The sequence below is a fragment of the Clavelina lepadiformis genome, chromosome 1 (assembly GCF_947623445.1).
Source record: "Clavelina lepadiformis chromosome 1, kaClaLepa1.1, whole genome shotgun sequence".
Taxonomy (NCBI): Eukaryota; Metazoa; Chordata; class Ascidiacea; order Aplousobranchia; family Clavelinidae; genus Clavelina; species Clavelina lepadiformis.
Genome location: NC_135240.1, coordinates 18,890,949 through 18,910,749, shown reverse-complemented (window position 1 = coordinate 18,910,749; position 19,801 = coordinate 18,890,949). Strand labels below are relative to the sequence as shown.

Sequence of the window (19,801 nt, the reverse complement as noted above, 5' to 3'; positions counted from 1 at the left end):
AAATGGCAGAATTTATTCAAATCCAAACATGAGAAATGGGCCGTCAAGAACACTTGCCCCAAGATCTAACCGAACATCAATACGTTCAAACTCTTCTTATAGTCGCCATTACATTCGATGTCTTAAACTAGAATTAAGCTGATCAAACTCTTCGGATGTAGGCCTGCATTGAACGTATAGTATCGTGCTACTTCCCTTCCACAATCTCCCGTGTTAAAAAGGGCTTCGATCATTACCTTATCTTTGGTACTGCATTTTTTTATCGCGTTTTAAGTGATACCGACTTTTAACCACACTTCAGAATGGCGGGTAAAAGTCTTCACCAAGCTTGGCGGCTTATAGGCTCAAAACTCCTCTAGCACAATTATTTTCTTTCGTCTTAAAACAGAATTGACGTAGCCTATAACAAATCCATATCACGCAGCCACAGAAAATAGGCCTTATGTTTATTCACCTCGTGAATGCATGTTGATACAATATAACATATCAAAAAGTTGTGTAGTCCAATAATGCTATTATGCTATGTTTTATTAAACAGGCATACTATGAATTGGTTCAACGTCGTTTTTACAAAATAGTTTGAATTTTTTTAAACAGTTATTATTACTATTTTTCTTAGAAAGATCGGACGGTTTTCTTACACTGGTAGAGGCATCTTTATTTCTAGCTAATGCAGCTTGTTGAGCTGTTTGTATTTCTTCCTTCTGTAAGTGAAAGAGTAGTGTCATTTGAAATACTGTATTGCACTAACGTACCCGGCATGCGTTTACATACTATAAGTATGTATAAGTACTTACGTATTTACAAATATATATTTTTAGGCAGTTTTGCATGTTAGCTCATTAGATATGTAATTTTGTATACTGTAACTTTGAAATCATACAACCTTTTGGTCTTGCTTTAACTTTTCATTTTTTTCTCTATGGTTTTTACGGTACTTCTTAATTTGTCCGAATAACATGACTGAACCAACAGCGAGAAGTATCAAGGTTAATGGAATGCCGACTGATACGCCAATAATTGTAGCCGTGTTACCAGCAGCAATTAGAGCAGGATTAGAAAGGGGCTACAGTATAAAAAAATTATAAAAGAAATATCTGTAATTTGACAGCTCGAAATATAAACAGGAATAACTGTAGTTTTATCGCTCAAACCTCGATATTCGCACAAATCTCTACTTCCGGAGTGTTTTCAACTTGAAACCGAATAAAGTTGGATGGTTCTCCTTTTAGTCCTGCGTCGTCGACAGCGATAACTCCTACAGCCTAAATTTATAAAATGTAAGATTTCATAAAAATATAAGATGTAGGCTAGGCCTATATCGTTGAATCCTGACGTGTATCGCTTTGTATAGGTATGGCATTGGGGAGATATGAAGTTTCAAAGACTTTATTTTATATAGACGTTCGGTTTATTGAAAAAAATAGAAGCTGTAATAAGTTATGTCCACAATATTGAAATATAACCTGAAACTCAGAATCCCTTGCTTGGCATACACGATGCACTATATCATCAGAAATACTGAGAATGTTGTTGATGTCTTCTACCACAAACGAATTTTTGCAAACCGGCGGAGAAGTTATATTCCATAGCAATAACCTATAAAAATAAAATAATTTAATTTATTTCACTACGTACAGTACTTTATAACTTATGCTCAAAGAATTAACCTAATTTTGATTATTATACTTGAATTCTTTTCTTACTTCTCTAATGGATTTGAAAAAGAAACCATTAAAACTGTCAAGATTTGTCGTAAACCATCAAAAAATTTCACCGGTGTATCGGTGATAACCAAGAGAACCTTTGGAGCGTCATCTCTGCCGCCACTGCTTTTTATCGAAGTTATGGCATCCGGTACTAATAAACATAGTAATTAAACTGAGACGCTTTGGTCATATAGCATGCTAACTAGTTTTATCTTTAAAGTTTAACGTAGTATGTATAGTGTAAGATTCGCTATTCGAAATTCTGCAGATATTCACAATTTGTTGTTTGAATGAATAAAATGATAGCTTTCTTTTTAATACCGGAACGATTCTTCGATTGTTTCGGAGTAAATCTTTCAAGTCTCTTTAAGATTTCAATTTTATTTAGACTTTCATTGAATCCAAATATCTGTTCATTGCGCGGCGATAGTGTTAAAGCTGCAATTTGAATTTCGTTAACGCCTAAATGGAAATAAATGTTTATTTGAACTGCCTTAAACAAAGTAGTGTTTAGACAATTTATCAACGAAGTGATAAAATTTATACCCATATGTGAATCCAAAAAATGCTTTAACGAGTTTTGCTCACCAATATTAAAGTTAGAGATAATATTTTCAATAAACTCCAGTAGGAAACGTCTTGTCGCTTGATCTTCTCTTGCAGAAGATGTCACCATTGGCGAAAGCGCCAAAATTATATCCAGAACCGCATGTGAAGGACACGCTACAATTTTTAAATTGAAGAAAATAATATACAATACTATTTAATATTACGAACATGTTAATTCAACTCAAACCGCTCAATCGTCTTTCATATGATATTTACCTAAATTTTCTTCAAGATTGATCATCACTAATTCTTTTTTTCCAGCCATTTGGGGACTGTTTTCAGACTTATTAAATATGTTGTGTTTTTCAATCCTATGTCCGCTTTCAAAGTTAGCAGTGAGAGTTTGTACCGCTCGACGCGAGCTCAAAGTACGAATTTCGTAGTCAGTGGCTGTCAAAAATTTGAAAAGTTATTAAGCTTATAAGTTCTGTGTTTGAAACAAATTTCAGTCGCCAATATCTATAGCACGAACCTGTGCCAAGATTTAAATCATCTCCTGGTGCAGACCATGTCAACGTTAACGTTTTACTTTTTCGGTCAAAAGTTCCATCCAAGTCCACAATCCTTGAAGGAGGTAATCTGTCCTTTTCTGCTTTAACGGAAGGTGTGAATGTCAGAAGAGCTCAAAGCTTATAGATTTAAATGATAAACTGTGCGATAGGTCTAGCTAGTATATATTGAGGTATGGCCAACTTAAACAGAATTGTGGAATTTTAGATCTCCTTTCGATATTACTTTACATATTACGTTTAATGCAGGAAAAACTTTTATGATAGCTGAGACAAAATGTTGTCAAATGTTAAACCTATACATGGTATAGGCTACTAAATATACAATAACGTAGGCCTATTTGTCCCCTCGTTAAATTAACCTACGTGATTTTTCACAAACAAATTTTTTAAAACTCTGACAAACATCTCCAGTTGATTCAATGATATTTCCGTTTTGAAGCCAAAAGCAAGTTGGGATGTCAGCTCCACTGCTTAAGGGGTCTGGTACCTTGAATGGAAATGCACAAGTCGTATTTAATATAAGTCTACTCTTCACGAAGCTAATAAAATAGTAGTAATATCGAACAGGCCATGTTCAAATTTAATGTAGTATGAAACAAATAAAGAAATAGATAATAAAAAGAAGTAAAGAATAAAAAGAAATAGATAACCCATAAAGAAATAATGTGTAGACATACAACATTAATCGTGGTATATAATTTTATCAAATATTACACCTTGGGTTCGCTTTTTGCCGGATAAAGTGTAACATCAGAAATACCAGTGGTATTTCCATAATTAGCAAAAGTAACAACGGTTGTGTCAAGTCCAGTGTGAAATTTGTACGAAGCAGTTATCTCACTGGAAAGAGCAGGGGCAACTTGAAAGGAGAGCAGATCTTCGTTTGAGAAAGCAGTTATTTGTCGTTTATTTCGTGCATTGAGATTTTGCTAGTTAAAAAAATTAGTTTCCTATGTTTCAAAAGTTTAAAAGTAGTTGAAATTTTATTTGTACTTTTTCATATTAATCAACATATACAGTCGCCCAATATTCATTTTTTACATGCAGAAGGAAAACACATAGCACATTATTTAATTATTAATTATTATTATTACTACATTACTGCACGCACGTCGGCCATTTTGCTAACTGTTAACGGCAGTTCCGACAATTCACTCATTGATTCCATGCCAAGCGACTGAACCAACCTGGACATAAAGCAGAGTTTGTGAAGATCATTCATTGCCTTTGTTTCTGGCAGGCTCTACGTCTTTTCCAAACGATATAGTATCGTACGTGTATACTCACCGACGTATTTCCGAAGTCGGCAAATGACTAATGTCCGGATCGAACGAAAATAAAGCCGAAACCATATCCTCGGAATTATTCGTATTAGTAAAAATTCTTGCTAGTGTTGTCAGATCGAAGTCCTCCATATCCCGCCTTTGCCGGAAGGAAATTTTTTTTATGTCTAGGGTCTCATATTCTTTCAGTGACTAAGAGCAAAAAAGTTGTTTAGTGACAGCAGAAAGCTATATGCAACAGAGCTGGAAGTGAAACAACTTTTATTTCCTTACTGCTCTAAGAAAATTTGGGCTTACGGTTTACCTTATCTATTCCCCCAAACCATACATTTTCGCTTGCAGGCTCATTAGGGACCATAATTCGTAACGATAACCATGCCAATTCTTGACGACTGTTTATTGCGGTCAAATATCCGCCATCATTTTCACAAACAGCTCTGCTGGCGCCCGCTGATAATTGCAAAGTGTTGTAGAATTTGTAACAAGAGTCTTGAAATGGGTGATAGCTGCAAATAGTATTGCTACAATATTTGCTCTGCAAGAAATTGATTGGGAGTGGTATATGAGCTGTAGACTGAAATTATCTTACCCATCACCGCATAAATTTTCAGCGTTCCATTCTTCTACAATAAAAGCGCCAGCTGCTGAACTTACACGTTCGAAAGCTGGAAGAAAGTTTGTGGAACGACGTTTCCTTGCCCTCATAAATGAAGAAGAACTATACGACAAAGTTTGTATGTAACGTTGATTCATATCAGTTCTTATTAATAAGCAACTGCATTCACCTAGAATTTTTCAGCAATTGCCTTGTATCATGTGCAATGATAGGACTCTGTACGCGTCCGATACCCAAAACATTGTCCGTAGTTATAAACGCCTTTCCATTGTTATCAGTGACAAATACCTGTTGCAATGGACAGCTTGATGAAGAAAATATCAGTTTGGACGTCTTCAATTTTACAACAATAATTTTTATCGATAATATTAATCAGCGTCACTGTTAACAGCGACGGTCTTATTTCTTTCACCGGAAATTCTCTATATACCTATGAATAATTACCTTCACATTATATCGTCCCGTCAAGGTGAAAGCTGTGAAGTACGCTGAATAGACTCCGTCATCTGCAGTTATATCTGGATCCAATCCTTCGTCAAGTAATTTAACAAACGTTCTATCAACAATTCCTGATAGAGCTAATGGCCGTGTTACTTCAGCAACAACTTGAGCCGACAAAACAGCCAATTCCCCTGGAAAATAAAGTTAAATAAAGCAAATTTTTTATCAGTTTTCTATAATTATTACTAATGCGACCTTATATAGGGTAAACGTCATATGTATTCAATTTGCATCAGTTCAAATGACTAACGCGTTACACGCAGGGATTGGTTACGCCTTCCTCAGTTTTATGTTGTACATAACTTTCATTCACACTTCAGTTTTAATATTTGTCTTATTTTTGATTTCATTTTTACCTTTGCTAAGATAAGCATATATCACTACAGCTTCAGATCCCGAAAAGGTTATACGGCGACAGAGAAGAGCTGGAGATACGACCAGCGGTTCTTCATCTTTTTGAAAAGATATAACACTGACTCGTACCTTGCTGCGTTTACTAAGGCTTGGATTGGTCAGGACAAGTTTCCATCTTCCTACCTGTTGTCAAATACCATCACTACAATCAGTAATTACACTCATAACTTGAGTATCGGGCAGGGCCGGACAAGCTTTATTCGAAACATTCACTCTAATACCGTTAACTGACCTCAGCATCAGCAACTATGGCTATATTTATGGTTTTAAATTTCTCGTTTTGTGTAAATGAGAAGTCTTTAGTTTGCTTATCTTCGACGAACAGTTTCCCGCTTGGTGATTCCAACGAAATCTTTGACGAAGTACAGATTATGTTAATGCAGCTGATGAGCCTGAGCAGTTATTTAGGTCTATCTCCTATTTCAAGTCATACACCACATTTTAATTTACATGACAGCAGTTAATGCAAGTAATTGAAAACTTACCAAAGGAGGCAGCAACCCATCGTAAAACACGCTAACTTTGGTGTTTTTGCCTACAGAATCATCTATTAAAAATTCTTGTGCTATGGTCGAATTTTTTGGTATGCTTTGTTCTTCACTAAGTAGGGGTATAGCTCCGTCTGAAAAAATGATGCATTTCACAGTCAATGATTACTAATCACTAATTTTGCTAAACATTTCATTCCAAACCGTATATGGCTATCTAATTACCTTATTAGAAACATCTTTTAAGTTAGAACAGTTTTCAAGTACTACAGAAAACGAAAACTAAGTTTAGTTCATCGACGGTGGATTAGGTAAGAGCACTTCGGACTAAGCCTTATACTATACCCCATCACATATAGGAGTATGGTGCATGGTCGGTCAATTCAACCATTTAAAGGTCGATTCAACCGACAGACGATTCAACGCATGCAGGACATTTTAACCCAAAGACTATAAAACTCATAGACGTTGGTTTAGTCGTTATGGGTTTAATAGTCTGTAAGTTAAATCGACCTGGAACCTCGGAGGATATACTATTCCCTGTAACTATTTGTTGCTTGAATATTCACCGAAAAACAAACACGTATAGTGAAATATGTATAGGGGTAAATTTGGTACCATTTTCGTTTTCTTGATGAGATAAAAAGGCCTCCTGCAATTCACCAGTTATAGCAAATTCTCCCGAGCTAGCAGCATGAATCTTTCCTTTACTAATTCTTGCTAGTATTTCTAAATCTTTGGAAACAACCGATCCGAAGGCAATTGTATTAACTGTAACACCACTGGCTTTAACCTAAAATTGTAAACATAACAAGCACATAATGAAAGTTGAAATTTTTACATGGACGTGCAGAGTTCAAAGAAAATTCACTGACATCAGAAAGAGTGTCGTTAATCTTTGGTTGATTGTGCTCAAGTCCATCGGTAAGAATAATGATATTTCCTCCGAATCCTCTCAAACGCTTAGGTCCAGACTGGGAAAGAACGTCTAGGGCCTTTAATATACCACTTCCAATACTAGTGCCTAAGTAAAAAACCATGTTATCTCATTCGGCCTAGCCGATGCATCCCAATAAACGAAAATTGTCTCACAATGGCTATAATATGTATAGAAATTTAACAACTACCATTGCACTGAAACTTTCACAATTAACTATAAAAGAAAATTAACTTTAGTGTACAATAGAAACTTAAAATAGATACATTTTTTCAACAAAAATTGAAATATATATACCCTTAACTGTTGGAAACATAAGTCTGCTTTTAAGCAAGTGGCGAACATCATCATTTTTAACTTCCATTAGGTTGGACTTAATTTGAGCGTACCTTAAACAAAATATATTGGATATGACTATATATTTGCATTATTTGTGTAGTACTGATGTAGTCAGTTATATCTTATTTCCAACATTCGAATACAACATAGCAAGGGAAATTCAATTCACTTACTCTACAATTGTAGAAATTACATAATTGTAACCATGTTTTAAAATTTAAGATCTCTAAATCATACTTGACCGGAATAATTCAAACTGCAGATTTAGAATCCTAATCAAAGCGTTTCGATATTGTTTTGCTCAATATTATGACTGAGACTAACCCAAACTCTTAAACTCAACTTAAAATACAAAAATTATTGAAACATTTAGTTTTGGGCTGTTTTTGTTCTGTAATAGAATTATTATCTTGGTATTAATATATTGATGCGTTCTCTTTTAGGAGGCAAATTAAAAAAGCATTATTGCAATTGCATTCTACTTGATATTAGTTCAAACTGATGAGAAAATACTTCAATGCGTCATAGACATGAAAGTCTGTGAGTCATGCATTCTTCGAAAGTTTTCACAATTTTAGTTAGTTTGATTATTCGCTTACCAGCCAAAGCATACTATTCCGACCCAAGTGTTGAGTGAAACGGTGTCTATGTAATGGCTTACAGCTTGTTGCATTAATTCAAGTCGACCGTTCAGTGACATACTTGATGACACATCCAATACTAAAACAACTCTTCTAAATAATAAAGTTGAAATATATAACCAAAACGCCTTGCTAAAATATGACATGGTTGAAAAGGGTTGGTTTCATATAGTATAAACGCACCCACGCATAAACCCACCTAGGATATTCACCCACAAGCAATTGCACCCTGTTGTAAGATATTGAATCCAGGCTATTATACTACAGGTTATTTCTCACTTTACAATTTACCTATCTAAACTATCAACATACTTTTCTTGTACGATCAAATAGGTTAAAGGTGTGGGTGTGTATATGTACAGACTGCATTCACTGGGGAAAAAAGCTTTAAAATGTTATGAAAAATAATTGAAACGTGAGAATTATGTCTGATCATTTGTGCCTACTTCTTTTTAGGTGCAATTCCTTATATGTACGCAAATTATTTATGAAAGCAATTTCGTGTGCTTGCAATTGTGTGTAAGGTATAATACCTTGTGTGTAAGTCTTTAGGTGCAGTCTCGCGTGGGTGCATTGCCGTAGCCACCAGTAGCGTTACTAGCATTTTGTAATAGAAAATAAGATCCTCTTGCAAATTTTTACAAACAGGCAGACAGCAGGAATTGACTAACGTACAGATCTGTATATCGCATGTTATTACATTTAAATAAGAGAAACAAACCTGTCTAGGTCTTGTACAATAGTAAAAGTGGTCGTAGGAGGCTGCGAATCTAACATAGGAGGATTGTTCCCATCTGCAAAATCTGGGTGATTACGAATGACACTCCATGCGCTGCGACCTTTACAAGCACAAGCTGTTGACATGACTATATTAATTACAGTTAACAAATCATCATTGTTTAGTAAAGAAGCCTTCACTGCTGGTAATCAAAATCAGTTAGTAATTTTGCTATTAAGCTGTTAAGTTGTGCTGAATTTAACTTGAATGTTTTGATTTATGTATGTAACTCATTCGGGTTATTTAATTAACACGATTTTAAAATGTTAGAAAGAGAATGAAATAACCATTAAGGCAAAAACATCGACGGGAGGTTGGCCACCGGTTCCCTTGTTACTTATCCAAAACGTGAATGAACTTATAGTTAGCGGTGTCCTGGATACTTATTGAATTACAGTACCTATTTACCGTTTAAATGGGTTAATTGTTAAATCACTTATCACCTGTAGGAAATGTCAAATCTTAGAATAAGTTTATATGAAGTTATGTAAACTACATTCACATTAAAGACAAATTCATATAAACTAAAATAAATAACTTATTTTAGATGAACTCAAATAAATTCTTATAAAGTCATATAAAATTCAAACATCAAGAAATAATTTTTAGAAAATTTAAATTAATTTATATAAAAACAAATAAGTTTTGTGAGAAATAAAATAGATTTATAAAAATCTTAACAATTTCATATAGATTTAAATAATTTTATACAAAGCGAATTAAATTTTAAAAACAATCCACTAACTTCATGTAAGCTTAAATACAGTTTTGTAAATTTAATTAAATTCATTTAAAATAAAATAAATCAAAAAAAAAACAAATCAAAAATTGCATAATTTTCCAACAAAAATTTTAACAAATTGAATCGAAAGTTTTAGTATCAAAAGGAATGAAATAGTAAAAACACTTTTTTTACTACTGTATACCGAAAGATTAATGTAGGCAGCATTCAATCTGTGATAATGACGCAACTACTTTCTTTGGAGATTTTGCGCAATGATCTGTTTGTTCTAATACAAAGTTTTTATAACTTGCATTTACATTTTTGAACCTTTGCAAATAATTGCCTTTCAGAAAATCACAATTTTCTGTTTTTCCGAAATTTTTTTGTTGTATAATTATCGCCAGAGTTCTCGTTGTACAGGTGTCAACTGTCAATCTTTTCTACAGTATAGTTATTACATAAATTCATTTCAATTTCATTTCTATTTAGTTAATATTTTTTTTAATTTATCTCAATTTGTATTGATTTTTGTATATCTACTTGAATTTAGGCGTATATAAATTATTATTATTTCCGTTTGTATGAATTTAGTCAAATTTACTTGAAGTTGTGTATTTTTTGTTTTTTATTAAAATGAATTTTCTTGAATTTATGAACACTGATTTTAATTTGCAGGCTTTTATTCAAATTAACTTGAATTTATATAAACTTGTTCGATTTTGTACAGATTTATTACACTTTTTTTATAAATGTGGTATCATTTTTATAAGAACAGTTTTGTTTTGTTTTGTTTTATTTAATTTGGATCTATTTTAGTTTATAAGAATTTATTTAGACTTGTTAAAATAATCGATTTTTGTATAAATTTATTTAACTTTACGTACAAATTCATGCGACTATTTCAGTTTTTCGTTAATTTTTTTCATATTTACAAGAGTTAGCATAAATTTATTTTAAATCATGGGTTTTACAACAGGTAACAAGTGATTTAAAAAGAATTTCACCTAAATTGCAGATAAGTAATCAGGGAACAGCTAACTATAATTTCATATTTTAAATAAGTAAAGTAACTTTGAAAGTAATCAGGAAACGGTAATCAACTTCATGCAGAGCGAGTGTCAAACACACATGCACGTTATGTTATATACTAGTACCTCTACAGTGTAAGTTGTGTTTAGTTGGCGCTTCATTATCGTGTGCAAAATTATTGGAAACAGACTCGTGATCATCACAGAATTCGTCAACATATTGTAAATCAGTTCTAACAAAAATTTAAAAGTTTATTTAAAAATACCATTATTTGGACCCTTTGTCTCGACAACCTATTTTTTAGTGACAGTATTATCCAACTCATTAAAAATGAAGCTTATGATGCCTTCATAAATCTCTTTTTACGGTATATCTAACCTATACAGCAGAGATGCATAAGTTTGGTTAAGGCTTCCTTTCGATGGTTTGAAACGACAAGTAGCATCTTGAAAGATTTTTTCCAAGTCACAGGAATCAGTTTGCGAGCTTATGTTCGCATTTTTACCTGTAGATTTACCAATATACCATTTTGAATGAATATACTAAGCTAATTTCTTACATAGGTCGTACACGTCTTATACATTGTTTTCAGCAAAACATACCAGGTATAGTGGATGAGCAAATTGTTGGCCGAATAGAAAGATCTGAATGTAGGTAAAACCGTGATGCTTCCGCATGTACCGCAGTTTCGTCATATAGGCCCCATCGCAACTTTGCCCATTCCCTTGCAAGAATCTATGTAAATTGCGTGATCAAATCGGATAAAAATGCAAGATTAATTTTAAAACTACACTTTATCTTTGTTTAATACAAAAATGTATGTTTATTGTTGTATAGTTTTAAGTTACTTTGTCTTGTGGTCCAAAGTGTTCCTGTACCGCTTCACCAAAGCGTATAAATTCAGGAGATATTCGCAGGTAAGATCCCGGGAAACCACAGGGCGTTGTTTTAATGACATACGGCTGGGCAATGTACGCAAATGGGTCACCGAAGCTCCACAAAGTTTTTTTTATACCACTTCTGCAGAAACAGTAGGGAGGAGATTTTGAAAACTCACCACTTTGATAGAAAACTAAATTTTTAATGAAGACCGCAATAAAGCTCCAGTCGTAATAATAAAGTCAAATTTTTATGTATGTGTTTAAAAAAAATTTATGATCAACTTGAAAACCTGGGTGAAGAATTTCTTATCCAAATTTGGGCCTGAGATTGAAATTCAGCAAGATTACCGCTGTTTGCGATATTTCCAGGAAACCAGTCGGGGGACGTGCCCCATGTGGACGGAATAATTATCTGAACTTTTCCAATGTAAGCTCGTCTCCTGGATAAACAGAAAATATCGGTAGTTTGTGACAAAGTTTATTTTCAAAGATATAGTTTGTTTTTGCCAATTCTTATTCTTTGTTTTAATTAACCTGTGGGAAAATTTGTCAGAAATAATATAAATGATAACTGTTTATACGTATAACCAATAAAATCTATGAAATAAAATGTCGGTGATAGCATACAATGCAGTATAATTAACAAAACACATTTGTATATAGGCAGTATATTTCACACTAAGTATAACGTAGTTTCACTTTGTTAATGCAAATAGTTTAAGCGAAAGCTTCTGAATTAATTCTTGTATTTGTCGAACGAGTTGAAAATCTTCTTTAACAGCTTGACCAATCCAAACAATCAACGTTTCATACCTGATCAAAGACCATTTTACTGTAAGCTGGTTAGTCGCAAGCAAAAAATTGTCATTTTGCAGCATAACTTAATAAGATGCTATGTTGATCTATAGTTTTTATAGATAAATTATATTTATCTATAAATTATGATATAACATATATGACATAAGTTTAAGTTAAAACCAGTGTTTTGTAATACGTAATACCCGTTATTAATCAGTTGAAGTGTTGTGTCGTTATGCTGACAGAAGTTTACACCTTGTGCGAACGAATGATTCACATCAACCAGAATGCAAACAATCAGCAGAAAAACAAAAGCATCTGCATAAGAAAATAATACGCTGTAAGCTGTCACTGAAAGCAATAAAAGTCCAATAAATAAATGCTTGCTAAAAAGAATTTTATATCATGTACCTAAAACATACCAAAACGTTGCCTAACTTTGCAGTTTTCTATTCCGGTCATTGTCTTTACTCAAGCTTCCGACAGTAGTAAAAGCAACGATTAGCAACACCAAATGATAAACAAGTGACAAATACCAACGGGTATGCTATAGCGGAAAGAACGTTATGGTGTAATAAGAAAGTGCATGAAGATTATGAAGTTAGAGTAATTACGTAAAAAGTAAGCCAATGGCAACCTATATATGTTTTATTCATTTGCACTCATCCGGTATTACTTTTTTTGCAGCAATATAACCATCTTGTTTGTGCGCAATGGAACATCTTGATAACGGGTACATAGGTACTGCAGTGACAATTCTGTTGACAAAACGAATGAATATTTCATCAGCTTTTATTGAAGACAGATTGCTCCTAGCAATTACACACACCTCAGTGTAATTACAAACATAGATTTTGTAACTGATAAAAAGCTGATTTCAATGTAACACCCAGTTTTTTATGAAATTCTTTTTGTTTCCGCAATAAAATAAAATTTCATTTAACGAAACGGTGTAATTTGTATTGATGATAGAAGGTCGAAAACTATGCAAGCAAATTTTACGTAATAGAAAAACATTAAGTCCTGCTTCAAATAGTCTTCTATAAAAGACGTTAAATGCGCCTAATTCATTGTGCTGTACTGAAATAAATATAGTGCGTTTCAAAACTGATATTCCGTTAACACGAGGATAATATTCATAATTGTAATCTCATTACATTTGTATAGCGCAGTAATTCCCAAACTGTGTGCCGCCACAGATTCTCAGGTGTGCCACGAATCTGTTTCGAATTTTGGAAAAGAACTGTATAAATATTTAAAATAAGGTATGCAGTCCAGCATATACAATTTAAAAACGCTTTAACTGCTTCAATAGCTGATAAATAAGAACATGTCCATCCAATAAGCACATCCATCGCAATAACACGTGAAAATAAATTTTTTAGAGCAGCTTTTCTTCTCTTGTAAGTGTGCCGCGAGCGTTTTATAATTTTTCTAGTGTGCCACAAGCTGAAAAAGTTTGGGAACCACTGGTATAGCGTGTATTGAACCATTTTGTATAATTATAAAATTTTGCTAAATAATTAAGCTAGAACAAACTAATGTAGCAACTAATTAAATTATTAAACGTAACTATTATAGGCCTAACTAATGTAGCTAATGATATGCAACCTGAACGTAAATATGAGTCACAAAAAATATGCACTTATGATCAGCTCCAAGAGTTATATTAGCCAAATTAGTTTAATTAGCTATTCAAATTCGATTATTTAGTTGGTTAGTTAGTTAGTTAGCGTTATAATTAATTAGAGTCTGCTATGATCTGGAAATATTTGTAAGAGGAAGATCTTTGCGCAAGTTAAAATCGAAGTTTACTTTATGCAATTTCCTGCATTTTTGTTCCGGTATCTGTCACCAAAGCTTGCTTTCTGTATTTGTCATTGCGAAAATGCTTAAGATGTAGATCTTTGATGATATATTGTATTTTATTTTGATAGTGTCAGTATTACATTTTTACAAATTATAACTTAAGAATAATTGATCGTGTTCAAAACAAAGAATTTTAGCAGGTCCTATGGTACATTGCGAAACATGCTATTTACTTAGACTCAGAGTAACAAAAAGCTTGTTTGAAAGAATATTTACTTCCCAAGTTCTCAATGAACGAATATCTTCCAGAGACTTTGTAAACGAAGAAATCTGAAATGAAAATGAAATATTACGCTGTTCTGACTTGTGGGTGCGCTGTACTGATTACTTGATTAGTCAATTGTCTCCATCGCTGTGCAAGTGTTCCGCCTAATGACGAATCAGTAGTCAGACTCCTATACCTATAACTTTGCTCAGGTTAGAGCTTGTTGTCGTATCCAAATGGTATTAATTATGAAGCCAAACGATACTCGTTTCAGAAATAGGCTAGAACAACTCAGGTTACAACCAGTGGCATTGTTGAGCTAGTTTAATTAATTGATTGTTCTGCATCAAAACATAACTTACACTACATTATATAGTTGGAACTGGTTGTCAAACAAACGTAATCTTGAAGCATTTCATAGAGTAAGTGAGTAATGGAGTAATTACTTCCAGAATAGAATATACAATAAACCTAGGCCGTGCATATAGTATCTAGCGTTTGAGAACAAAACTCAAGACATGGCTATGCATGTGTTCAATGCTGGTCTGCTTTTCATTCAGGCACAGTCTGTAAGCACAAGGAACAATGGACTCAGTTATATTTATTTGGAGTTATAACACAAAAAAACTATTATTTTTGCAGAAATAGAAACTGCAATAGAAACTTACATCAGCCATTGAAGTTTACAACCGCTTTGCAATCCGAATGCAGCACGTCATATCAGAAAGTAATAAAATGTAGTTATAACGCATAATAACCGACTTATTGATATTTTGGTACACAAGGGCTATAAATAATGGATTCACTTGTATTGGAGTAAAATACAGAGTAGAATTACGTTACTATTGCTATTAAACTAGAAACCGCAGTTTCGGTGCATAATTACAGTAGCCTGTATAGTTATATGCTTACGTTTGTATAAAGTTATTTTATTCCAATTAGAGTATATTTAAATGTATTGTGATGCATTCAACAGGTACTAACACTGTAGCACTCATAAGCATAGCCTACAGTTGAATCAGTCTTACATAATTCATTCCAATTAGATTCATTTTGAAATATAAGCTACCTCGTAATGTAACTCGCGCATTACAACCTATGGTTCCACTTTACCCCATTACCCCCTCTAACGGATACTTCCTGGATGTATGTACACTTGGATGCACATATAAAAGGTAATAAGATGATATGCATTCCGTCATGCCATAAACCCGACCATTACTCGGATGCATAACGAGCGTCATCTTAAGCCGACTCCATTCCTCGCATTCGATTTCATTGCGACGTCAACTCCGTGAAGCAGCCACCACCAATGAATACGTCGTGGACTTCGCCAAAAATTCACCTCAGAAGCATACGGCATGACACTACTGATAGTGATAACACGTCCTTGTCATGCTTGTCATGCGTCTTTGTTGTGCTTTTTATCTCCTAGTCTTGAATACGTCAGTGTAGTCATCCGACTTGTTTGTGCCCGATCAAGTCCAACATGTTTCACATAGACCTAATATGTTTATTTTCATTCTCTTCATTTCTTGTTCTATACGGCCTAAACTTTGAACAGTCTCAACTCGGGTCCTTAAATGACATAACTGGGATTCACGTGAGAGTTCTAAGACGGAGAGACAGTCCGTATAAAGCATAAAATTAAAGTTTGACATTTCCAATCTATCACACCTCATCGATAAAGTGTTTCGTGATGACGTTAATGTAGTCTAAAAATGAGTGCGTTTTCGACTAATTGCGAAATAACGACTGCTATGGCCTGGGGACCACAGATAAACGAGTAAAGAAAAGTGTCAAATTAAGCCAACTCGAGCTAACAATCTTTCAGTGTATTTTGATTGCTTTAAAAACTATAATGTAAAAGAGGATTTCGTGACTCGCAGGTTGAGCTTGTCTTTGTAGCCCTAATGAAGAATACCTAAATTCTAACGAAATGATTTCAGGTTTTTATACCGTGGTCTGTGCAAATATTTTAGCCCGGGAAGACACTGATATTTCTGTCGCTGGGGGGCGCTCCATAACAGAAACACTGCATGTTGTTCTTGGAGACATCCTGAAGACCAGCGAATGGATACGAGTATTGCCAAAAAATTAGGCGCATGTTTTACTGAAACAAGTTCAATAAGTATCAAAAGATTTGATGCGTTCCATGTACAACATTTCATTCTATACGTTGACTTTATTGCAGAAACTTTGGTGATTTTTGGTGTTTCTCCTTGCTTGGCAATACGTAGGATACTAAACTATGTAGCATCAAGTACGAAGCCCGTTTGGAATCGTACTTCAGTAGACTAAGTATGGCTGCAAAAAAAGCAATTGTGTACATTTCCATTCTATCAAAGTGGAATGAAATGTTTGCATTGTCACTTTAACATTTACCTAGATATAAGTTTATGAGATGAATTCGAATTTTATTTAAGCAAACACAGAAAAGTAAGGAAAAATGTAATTTATTGGGCATTAAGGCGGAGGTGGTGAAATTTACACTCGGATGGCATTTGCGGATTCTCAGTTTAATACCAGACCTACCACCAACAATTGCTTAATAAATTAATCTTCAATGCTTTGTTCTTTTATAAATTTTAAGGTCGATGATATTTAAACTGGAATCTATTGGTTTTAGCCACCGCCGAGTAAACTAAATGTTGAATACACCGAAAGCACATTTACAACGTTTGCTGACAACCGCTTATAAACTTGCTTGGCGGCAATCACGTAGATAAACAGCAATGTTTAACAAGTGGGAGAGGTACAAACTTTACAAGTGCTGCGTCGAAAAAATCGGTTTCCTACCAGAAGCTAATTCAATAAATGGAGTCAAATTCTTAAAAATTGTAATGACATCCCAAATCCCAATAGACTATTTTTCATCAGGGTTAAACTCGAGACATATATTTCCATCATTGTTTTTTATTTCTCAAAAATCACTATTCCATTCCTTTGTGAGGTAGGCCTAATGTGTTTCACAAATACGTTACATTAAAAAACTTGTTTCGTAACGTCCCTGAATAGATGACCCTCTGGGACTAGTTCTTCTATTGTTTCGTTTTGATCCTTGGTTATGTCTCTTTCAGCAAATAGCATTTGACCTTCTTCTCCGAGGAAATTTAATCCTTGAACAGTCAGCATAACGTTACGAGCTGTTTGAACTAAACGCAAACATGCTTTAATGTTTATTATCTCAATGCGAACAGGCCATGTGGTTACTTTAGAACAAGATTTCAGACGATGGCCGTTTGGCCATCACTTGGTTTCCGGTGAAGTCATACCTCCTGCTTATTTTCCTATTTTTAAGTAACTAGGCTTGAAGGTCTGATTTCGTTAATTGCATCATATAACTATTACCGGCTCAGATGATACACGCTTATGTTTTTGGTTTGTGCCACAATGCCATCGGATCAGTTAGAGTAGCTGCAGTCATAAACCGTAAGCGCATAAATTTGCACATAAACTTTTATATTCATACCACTCTCATTAACATTAAATTTTTGCAATATCAGTAATTACGTAATAGTACAGTGTTTTAGGGGAAAAAACTGATACGTCAATCTCGAATTCAAGACCAAGAAAGACACGAATAAAGACCAGGACATCTCATTTTCTTGTCGTATTGAAAAATTACTGATAAGGTTGATAAGACCCAGAGATAAATAGAGGTACAGGCATCTTTTGCGAGTGACAAAGTCGCTTGTGTGGTTGACAGTGCAAATAAAAAACGTAAAATGAATTATGGGAGTGTTTGCAAACTCTTCTACCGCAAGTTTTATGTTTTCCTAGTTCCAGTTTCATGCGATCGGAAAATTTTTGTGTGTTCTGCAATTGAAAAGATTTTACGCCTAGATTTATGTACATATTATTGTGCAAAGTGAGACTGAGCAAAATTTCGTTTACTTTTGGAGGAGTATCTTTGCTTTCAAAAAACTGAAAACCTGTAAGTTTGTTGAGTGAGTGTTGTAAATTGTACCGCAGTGCAATCATTTCAGTTTATGAGCTGAGTATACGTAACAGCGGCAAATTCAATTTGAAAGATTCTTTTGACAAAAAATAAAATGATTGATTGAAAGTTATACCAGGCACACTTATGTAATTCATGTGTTATCAGAGCATTGTCATTGCAGTTGTCTTAACAAAATTTATGTAAAATGAAAAAGACATGCTATCTATGCAAGGCAAGGTTTTGCTCTACCAAAAACTGATAGATTTAAAGATCAATTAAACTTTACTTGCCTGTCAAAAGGTTTGGAAAACAAGTTCAGAAAATTGTTACCATATCAGCCTATCCGAAAATTGGTTTTCCTAATCGATGTTAATTTTATAACGCTGCAATTTAATCGCCGTAATGTTAGAAGCATCATTAAGCCAGAAATTGCTGTGAAAAAATACTCAAGCAAAGGTAATTTTGACTGATGTACCTTGACGAATGTAAACCGCTCCACAGAAACGCCAGGATATTTTAAAATAATTAAGCTTGCAATAATTAAGCTTACAAATGAAGTTGAGTACGCAAAAAAATCAAACACGTAACATAGATTTACTGTAAGTTATATGGAAAGTAGCAACTGCACTTATTTGTTGTCCAGTAGCAATCTAATCTTGCAACATTCAGTTATGTTGCCGCAGGATGTTTCAATATGTATTGCCAAGTTTCAAACGTGCTCTTACGGTCACGTGTTTGTTCATGCGCTTAGCAATTCCCAACTTACATTTGGTGTTATCTGCAAACTGTGTACTGTGTAGCAGTTAACGCTCAGGGAGTTGGACAAAACGATTACAGCCTAAGCTACTTTACACTCCAGTTAAAAGCTGCTCTCTTTATCAATGTTGTTTGCTGAGGTTTCATTGTTATACTTCACGTTGAATGGTTTACTTTATGGTGTGCCCTGATAAGTGGGTGTAGTATGTATACATAATTTGTCAGCTGTCAATACGCACTGGTAATTTTCATTCAAGTCGTGTCAGGATATTGCTTTCCAAGGAGTAAGAAGGTGTTTGAGCAGATATAAATTTGTAATACAGTAATTCATTTCTAAAAGCTGAGTTTAATATGTTGTTACAATATACAGCAATGCATTAATATGAGTACGTATAAGCTTCTAAAATTGTTTCAACAGAAGAATGAGGAATTGATGATTTGTAGGCGTGTCGCAAACCAGTTTAGAACCAGAATAAAGCTGGAAAGCTCTTAATTCGAAACTATTTAATAGACGATACGTAGTTTTCTTTCAATTATATACGGTATTGGTTATCACTGTAGACTACGTTAGCCAAAAAAATCACATTAAAAGGAATTTTGTTCTGCTAAAATACCATTAATTTTTCAAGTCTTGCCAAACAACACCAAAATGAAAATAACCTAAATTTAACCGTAATCTTTGCAGAAATTTTTGTTAACCATTAGGCCTACTGTATTTTGGTTATTAAAGATACGTACATTATATAACAGGCGTTGGTCTATTACCATG

The 19,801-nt window shown here is 33.9% G+C and overlaps 1 protein-coding gene across 2 annotated transcripts; it reads right to left on the bottom strand.

The window, feature by feature from the left end:
* Positions 1 to 436: 436 nt before the first annotated feature.
* On the bottom strand, positions 437 to 12,811 carry LOC143459166 (uncharacterized). 2 transcript variants are annotated; one of them, XM_076956192.1, is made up of 33 exons: positions 12,682 to 12,811; positions 12,463 to 12,577; positions 12,161 to 12,274; positions 11,752 to 11,901; positions 11,429 to 11,600; positions 11,183 to 11,315; positions 10,959 to 11,085; positions 10,706 to 10,812; positions 8,771 to 8,888; positions 8,008 to 8,142; positions 7,367 to 7,458; positions 7,008 to 7,156; positions 6,751 to 6,925; positions 6,130 to 6,266; positions 5,877 to 5,996; positions 5,587 to 5,767; positions 5,174 to 5,361; positions 4,899 to 5,017; positions 4,703 to 4,831; positions 4,418 to 4,619; positions 4,118 to 4,305; positions 3,942 to 4,017; positions 3,547 to 3,759; positions 3,194 to 3,317; positions 2,791 to 2,910; positions 2,535 to 2,708; positions 2,298 to 2,432; positions 2,031 to 2,171; positions 1,707 to 1,860; positions 1,467 to 1,599; positions 1,155 to 1,265; positions 887 to 1,066; positions 437 to 704 (listed from the first exon to the last, which is right to left on the bottom strand). In XM_076956192.1, the coding sequence occupies exons 1-33, from the start codon at positions 12,719 to 12,721 to the stop codon at positions 531 to 533; spliced, it is 4,626 nt and encodes a 1,541-aa protein (XP_076812307.1). In that variant the 5' UTR covers positions 12,722 to 12,811; the 3' UTR covers positions 437 to 530. The 2 variants fall into 2 exon arrangements, with proteins under 2 accessions (XP_076812307.1, XP_076812313.1); XM_076956198.1 differs by having other exon boundaries at positions 2,791 to 2,907.
* Between the last annotated feature and the right edge of the window lie 6,990 nt (positions 12,812 to 19,801).

Excerpts from the sequence above, each read along its gene's own strand:
- LOC143459166 (XM_076956192.1), bottom strand. The coding sequence starts at position 12,721 with ATGACCGGAATAGAAAACTGCAAAGTTAGGCAACGTTTTG. Across the intron at positions 11,316-11,428 it reads ACTTTGGACCACAAGACAAA|ATTCTTGCAAGGGAATGGGC; the intron begins GTAACTTAAAAC and ends CAATTTACATAG. Across the intron at positions 11,086-11,182 it reads TTGCTCATCCACTATACCTG|GTAAAAATGCGAACATAAGC; the intron begins GTATGTTTTGCT and ends GTAAATCTACAG.